A 7,997-nucleotide genomic window follows, 5' to 3' on the forward strand; every position below is an offset into this window, starting at 1 on the left:
AAATAGAGCTATGGTTTGGTGTTGGTAGGTACTGAACCGAAAAGCTGACAATGAATGGCAGTATTGACAGATGGCCTGTAAAAACACACTTTGCTCATTATCATTCTTTCAAAGCTTTATTTCTGGATAATTAGATGCAGGTACATGGTCTTGCGACAGCAGGTACGTTCATTGACAGTACCTACTGTATAGAAAGTCTAGATTAGGGTAGAGTAAGAGTAATAGTAATAGGCCTAGTAGTAGTAGCCTACTGCTAATATAGTGTATTAGCACAGGGCTTAATAATAATATTTAAGGCATTAGTTAGGGCCTGGGGGGGGGGGCCTAGGCCTAGCCTAGTTGAGGTTAGCCTACTAAGAATGTAGGGCCTAGCTAGGCCCTTTGCCTATATATATGTAGGCCTAGGGAAGATAATACAAATTACCTGCCTACTTAGTAGGCAGTAGTAGCCTAGTAGGCTAGTAGCCTAGTAGGCTACTAGGCATAGCTAGTAAATACACAGGGAGAGAGGTGTAGGCCTAGCCTTCGCCCTAAGGTAAGGCAGGGCCAACTAGGCCTAGGCAGCCCTACCCACTTCTTCTTACCTGTGGTTAACTCTCTGCTGGATAAGTTGAGTTGTCCACTGCGTCTTCCTTGCTTTAAAAGAGCTGCAGACACCCCAGAAGCAGGTTCTTGTTGCCTCTGAAAGCCAGCTCTTTTATTGAACGGCTGTCTTCCGCGTTTAGACATGGTAATAATAATATAATATTAATAAAGGGCTATGGGCTGTTGTAGGCCTACCTAGACTAGCTAGCCTAGACGTTTGAGTTGGTATGAGGATCGCAGTGGCCTCCTACGTGAAACAAGTGAAAACAATTTTGAAATAGTGATCAAAACTTTATCTAGCGCCCCCAACGGTGCGAGGCTACGAAAAACTTTGTCGGGCCAACACTATAGCTTCAGTGTTCATCTCAAATTGCAAACCGACGATCGATGGCAATACGGTATTGATAATAAATGGATCAAATATATAATACTGACATTTAGGCTTGTCTTAACGGTATGAAAACCCATATGAATAAGCCCCAGTTATTATTATTATTAATTATATTAATATTATTTACGTATAATCTTCTTATAAGCTTCTTTTTTTTCCTTTTTTTTTCTGATTTTCTTTTTAATGTTGCCACGAAAACAAATTTATAAAGTAATATTTTTGCTTGCTAGCGGGAGATCATGTCACGGGAGATGGGACCCTGAAAAACGGTGCCGTCCATGGAAAACGCATGGTAGTCCCTTTAAAGACTTGGAAAAACTCGATGGAAGACGAAACATAAAATCGAAATTAATTGTCAAGAATAAACACGCAATAACTTAATAATAGAAAGGTCAATCAAAAAAAAAAAAAAAATGTTCAATAGAAAAACATTAACCAGTCTTGAAGCAAGTCTCTGTTAAATGAATGCTAACTCGGGGGTAATGGAAATGATTCATTTCGTATAATAAGTATTACAATGGTGTTAATTTTTACCAATTACTTTCTCCCCTCTTGTGTCAAGGTGTCATTAAGCACATTTAATGTCTCGATCCGGGGTCTCGATATTCTCAGAAAGTCAATCAATTCACTAATTCATTCAATCGACTGTATTAGTTTATCTTTTGTTGTTATGTCCTGCAAACCCTGTGACTGATTTATGATTGAGTAGACAGTTTTCTTTCTTCTTTGTTCATATTTTTTATTATGCTCAGTTTGTTATGTAAATAATTTTTTGTAATAATTTGATTTTATGCATCTTTCTTTTAAATATAAATGCAAATAATGTTGATGTACGTATTTAAGTGCTTAATAAGCACTTAAATACATAAGCATTATTTAACAAATGTATTATCGTCATAATTAATCATCATCCATCATCATCATTGTCTATGTCGTAATTGTACCGTCTTATTCACAGAAGTAACGCCAGTGGGGGAATGTGTTCAGGACCGTCAGGGAGAGCTGTTTTTTCACCCCCACCCCCCACCGGTAGGCGAGAAAAACCACAATTTGTCGGGGAGAATAAAATGATATAAGTATTTTCTACATATGAGTAGACTCTAAAATCAATTAAATAAGCCGCCGAAATACCTGGACCACTTTCAAAATGTTTTGAGCGACGCCCGACCAAGCCAAGGGCTTGGTCGGGCATCAACTCAGACCACTTCGGGCAGATCCTGGCGCCACACCCCCCCCCTGCTTAGTCATCATCGTTATCATCGTAGTCGTCAGCATCATCACCATCAAAATCACAATTCTCATCATCTCTAAACAGCAACTTGTTTTTTCTCAATATTATTTTTAAATACATGGATTAGGCCTACATTTATAATATATTTTTATGTGTTATCCTTCGAATACAATTATAATTTTACAGAGTCTCTCTCAATAAAATTGTGTATTAAACAATGGATTTTGTTGAAGGTGTGTTATCAGCAGTCTTTATGACTGTCATCTGTTTGCGGAAATTCAAACACAACATGAGACAGAGACAACGTTTTCATCACACCACCAACATGCACTGCTTTAATCCTACAATATAGTTATTTTTGTAAGCAAGAAGAGTACATAATGTTAGCACTGCAACTCAACGCATTATCGGAATTACCTCTCCATGATAAAGTTACGTCTCGGCGGCAATTCCACACACACACATTAATAACACTTTTAATTTTTTACAGAGGAAGGGAACATAACATACATTATTTACACATCTAGTACAGAATACAATAGCATTTAAATTTACATACGTTTTTTTTCTCAATTTCTTTACATCTATTTACATTTGGAATGTTTCCACTAAGCGAATGTGTGACTAATGTAGACTTATCGTGTGCAATGCGTAAACCAATCGCTAAATGGGATACGCGGTTGTGCATTCTACTATCACCCTCACATGATAAAAACCTTGAAAATTCATTTTTGAATATCAAGGCTATTAATCAACATCAACATCTTATGAATGTAATTATATTTCTCCAAATATTCATAATAAGGCAAAAAAAAAAGTGTTTGTGATGCCATGACTAACCAAAAATCTAGATAGCCGGGTGTTTTTCGGCAAAACTATATTTTTCCCCCGAGGAATTGATGCTTTTTTACCTTGGGTTTTAGACAAGTGTCCACAATTATACTAGTTGAAACCAATTTCAATGGACCATTCTGGAATATTAATCAAACTGAAGGACTGACCAATCAGGACTGTGCATGCTAGGAATAGGCGCGTGTCTGGAAAAACACACAGGTGTTGTCTCACAGACGCACATGTTTACATACATTTATGCTATTGTTTTCTTAGCAAATATATCTAAAGGGCGGGATTTGAAGGAAAAGTCCATTGTCGCTGTGCTGGGCTAACTCAATCATTTCTTTTGGCCTAATCTGCCAAATAAATGGACCGATTTACGATCCAATCAGACTCAAGTAGAAATTGTATAACTTGTCATTTTTTTTTTACCAAATATTATTTTTTTAAAACTGTATTGATTTTATCAAAATTGTATATAAATTAGCAAGGTTATGATTAATAATATTTATGTCAAGCAAATCAAATTAAAAAAAAAAAAAACAAAAGCTTCCAAAGATTGCTAATCAGTTGTATGTCCAACAAGACCATATGTAAACAACTTGGTTTACCAACACTACATTTTCAAAATAATGTCCATGAAATTCTGACAAAAAGTTTTTTTTTTTCAAATCTGGTTACATTTTACAATTCGTTCATTACTAACCATTCATAGCATTTAACAATGTCGAATGAACAATATTTCAAGTCTGGAACTACGTCAAAAATTACCAAAATTGTCAATTCATTCTGTAAATTAATGTCATAGATAAAAATGAATATAAAGCAACTGATGTGGGTTTTCCTTTTCCACAGGTATAAAATTATATCATGTCTTTTCTTTAAATTCTATTAATCAAACCTATCAACAACAAAAAAAAAAACTAACTTCGAAAAAAGAATAAACATTTCGTTTTAAACTAAAAAAAAATTAATAACTACTGTATTTCAAATACAACTGCATATAACATATTGTCAGCAATTTCTCATCCGCCACTATAAATGTGGCAATATAATCCAGTAAGATTTTTAGAGATTAGCTACAATAAAAATTTGATATGAATTTAATAGAATTGAATTGGTTTAGTGAAATATCTCATAATCAATGCAACCTGTGATTTTCAAAGAACAAATAGTGTTCTTCAATTTTACTTAATCCAATCATCTATAAAGCAAGTAATTTCTAGAAAATTCATAAAATTTCCATTCCAGCAGAACTTTCAATTCAATTAATCAATCAATAAAGGAAATTTTATAGTGCCAATATCCATTACAAGAAATGTTTAGGCTTTTGTAAATCTATGTATCAAAGCATTAAGACCAACTCTAGAAATGCTACATATTTTATCAAAAACTGATGACAATCAATATGCACACTGCCCCATAAAACCAAACCCAATGACAGATTACTTCTAATCTCAAAGCTGATTTTCACCAAAAAACCTGTTAGCAACCCAATTGTATGTAACATACAATTTTACCACTTAGACTCCTTAACCAACTCTGACTTGCTTATCTTATCACATGACTTCTATAGCCACCTGTCTTCTTTGGCCACCTGGCCTCTTTGGCCACCTGGCTGCTATGGCCACCTGGAAAGTTTAACTGTTCTCTATGACCTTAATATACAAAGGCAGTATATCTTAAATTATTTTTGGAATAAATTTTCTGTGAAAAATGCACACTGCGGTATATAGTATAATATATACTGTAATGACCATGAATACAATACACAATTACTGATATCAAAGTCATTATTGCTTATTACTCATTACTGGACATGTAAACATGTTTCCTCTTTAAGCTGAAATGTTCATTGTCAGAGAGTGATGGTAAACATAATTTGAGTCATAAGATAAAGATGATTACTCATCTAAGTAATATTTGCAATAACCCCATTTTAATACATTTAAGGGTATGAACCCCATGGTTCCATGTTATTCAGATTGTCATACAGAAATCTAACTGCTTTTCCTCAATATCTAAGTATTACTAATTTGGATAGAAAAGTAAGTTTTATTATTTATTCCAGATTACTATTATATATATATATATATATATAAATTTCTTGAAAGTTAACATTTTCCTTTAGGTTTCTAATTGTCAACAATATTCTGATAGCACATCGACAATCTCATTAAAGCCAATTAATTTATTTGCTTTACAAACCTTAATTCTGTTTCTAAACTGTTTCTGCTTTCCAAAATTGAGTTAAATTTATAGCAGTGATTCAAATTATCAATTTATTTTGCAATGCATCAGTATTACATATGCGAAAAAATAATCCACCATTTTGGGAAAAAAAAGCTTCAAAGTTGGTAGGAGATATTTTTTGCCATGTCAAACAACTTTTAAAATTTGAAATTTAAATGGCATTGATAACATTACAAGAAACTTTACACTATCCAACAACTTCATGCTTTTTTAGCTTTAAAGACATGTTACTCTGCTATCAACTTCCTCACTTTTCTTGCCATTTTTATCACCTTTTCCTCCTTCTTTCTTTTCCTTATCACCTTTGTCTTTTTTCTCCTTAACTTTCTTTTCTTTTTCTTTCTTTTCTTTTTGTTCTGATTTTGATGCTTTGGATTTTTCCTCTTTACTAGATTCATCAGTTTTATCCTTATCCTTTTTGGCTTTCTTTTCAGCTTTCGAAGGCTTTACAGGTTTTTCATCTTTCACGTCTTCAATTTTGCTTTCCTCTTTTTTCTCCTTCTTTTCCTTTGCTTCTGCCTTACGTTTTTCTTTATCTTCTTTTCTTTCCCAATCCCTTTCAAGACGAGCTCTTAAGAAATCTGGTTTGCTACGCTTTCCAAAGGAGGACTTTCTAAGAAGGAAATCACAACCTGATTCTGATTTGCTTCTGACATGCGGTTCCAGATACTCTCCAGACAAAGACAATTTTTCTCTGTCAGGGGAAAGCGCTCTCCTCAGAAGAGGGGAAGGTGGCGTATCATGACCTCTTGCATTTAATTTCTTTACTTTCATTGGCGATGCAAATGATAAATTCTGTATTGGATACGATTGAGTGAAATTAGAACTGCCAGGAGAATGTGTGTGAATCGCAAGAGGACTTGAACTCCTTACTGGTGATGTTGGCATAGGTGATGGACTTGGAGTCCTAGCCAATGGAGAGACTGGAATATGTCCCACAGATTTTCGACGATGTCCCCTGCTTCCAATGGTTCTTTGAGAAAGTTTAAGAGGTAATCCTGATAAACTGCTTGGCCTGGAAGAAAAGTGTGATGATGCTGGCGAATTTGGTCCACTAGAACATGGTGAGCTATTGGTAGAAGATGTCCGGTGATCATCGCTAAGTGCACTGAATATTGGCGGAGAACGTTGAGACTTTAGCAAAGTCGGGGAACGAGTCACTAATCCATCTCCAGCTATTCGATGGAGCGAACCAATGCTTTTGCTGGCGGTCAAAGGTGATGGCGTATGCACATGAGATCCCTCGACTAGACTACGCCGATTCAGACTTGATCTCCTAACAATGGAATTTCTCCGAATATCGCGTCTTCGATTCTTTTTCTTTCTCTTTGCCATTTTGCTGATGGACGGATTCCTCTTGCGACCACCACTTTTAATTGTTGTTTGTTCAATTGGTAAAGCACGGATGCTTAGCTGACTGGTGGCCCCAGCTATAAGTTGAATGACTTCAGTATGAAGGAGACCTTGGACTGGTTTGCTGTTGATATGCGTCACAAGGTCATTTTTCTGTAGACCTGCCTTGTAGACATCGCTGTCCTTGTCAACATGCTGCAAAAAGGGAAAAAATAAAAAACAGTAAATACATGTGATAAAATGAACAAAAAATGTCTAAACACATGAATTAACACGTTCACTGCCAGTGGCATATGAGTTCACGTCTGACAGGGTTCACTCAGGGCGCCACGTTTGTAAGTTCACGTCCACACCTGTCCAACATACCACTATTGTATTGCACGTAATCTCGCTGGCAGTGGTTGTTAGGATACAAAATCTTGTCCTGCCGGTCAGGGAAGGACCGGTAAGTAATGATCTAAAAATAACTACTGTATGTTTGTGTTTCACTACAGTTGATAGAAATGCTTTTCATTATGGTGGAGCACTTTATGACTTGCCGCAGGAAAAAAGTCTTGGCAATCGTCATGCTAAGTTGTTCTTCACTTGTATTTAAAATTTAAGAATACTGTATAATTTCTTTAGACTAAGGTTGTCATGTCATATAAAAGTATACGAGGTGAATCAAAATCATTATCAACAAAACTAAAGTGTTCACTGAATGTATGGCTGTTAACAATCTGTGATGTGTTACTTCTGTACAGACCACCTATTGGTGTATTTGAATACTGCAGTGGTGAGTGAAGCTTTGGATTTCAAGCCCTTTCTTTTCAGCAATCATATTATTCTTGGCCTACAGTGGGTACTCATTCTATTTGATTGTCTCTTTTAAAGTTTAAAATTTGTCAGGCTTATCAAGTTTCAGTAAATACATTTCTGACTTGTGGATTTTTTTAATCTAGTAAGGGCCAGCTTTCTTGGAATTTTTGTCGTTTTTAATACTTACTGCAATGGCACATGGGTCAATATTATTAAGTTAGATACTATAAGCATACCTTTACAATATGATGTATTGTGTACACATTGGTATCACCAAGGTAGACACGGATGGCTGAAAGCTCAAAACCTAATCGTTCCTTGCGTCCTCGCTTCTGGACAATGATTGGTGGTTTGAACGGTCCAATGGCCGGTGAGAAGTCTCTGGACGGTGAAGCATCACGGGAGCTAACACTTGACTCTATTGGTGAATTTAGAGGGGAAGGAATCTGTAGATCTTCTATGTATATCAAAAAAAAAAAGAGACAACACACCAATGAAACTAAAATCACGACAAGGGAAACAATACATGCATGCAAAGGAGTAGGGAAACCA

The 7,997-nt window shown here is 35.6% G+C and overlaps 2 protein-coding genes across 4 annotated transcripts in view; both read right to left on the bottom strand.

Annotated features, from left to right (window-relative positions):
• Nucleotides 1–839, bottom strand: part of LOC117109163 (leucine-rich repeat-containing protein 40-like) — a 10,569-nt gene extending 9,730 nt beyond the window's left edge. The window contains exon 1 of the mRNA XM_033251416.1: nt 585–839. Coding sequence (XP_033107307.1) covers nt 585–729 — 145 coding nt within the window. The 5' untranslated portion in view covers nt 730–839. The remainder of the gene's footprint in view (nt 1–584) is intronic.
• Nucleotides 840–2,513: 1,674 nt separating this feature from the next.
• Nucleotides 2,514–7,997, bottom strand: part of LOC117109156 (microtubule-associated serine/threonine-protein kinase 4-like) — a 32,405-nt gene continuing 26,921 nt past the window's right edge. For 2 of the 3 annotated variants that reach the window (XM_033251409.1, XM_033251407.1), the window contains 2 exons: nt 7,682–7,902; nt 2,514–6,842 (listed from right to left, as the gene is read on the bottom strand). In XM_033251409.1, the coding sequence (XP_033107300.1) occupies nt 5,511–6,842; nt 7,682–7,902 (1,553 nt within the window). In that variant the 3' untranslated portion in view covers nt 2,514–5,510. The remainder of the gene's footprint in view (nt 6,843–7,681; nt 7,903–7,997) is intronic. The other variant, XM_033251408.1, reaches the window with a different exon arrangement.

Source organism: Anneissia japonica, unplaced genomic scaffold (genome assembly GCF_011630105.1).
Source record: "Anneissia japonica isolate Jap-2015-1 unplaced genomic scaffold, ASM1163010v1 scaffold288040_len302811_cov187, whole genome shotgun sequence".
NCBI classification, from domain to species: Eukaryota; Metazoa; Echinodermata; class Crinoidea; order Comatulida; family Comatulidae; genus Anneissia; species Anneissia japonica.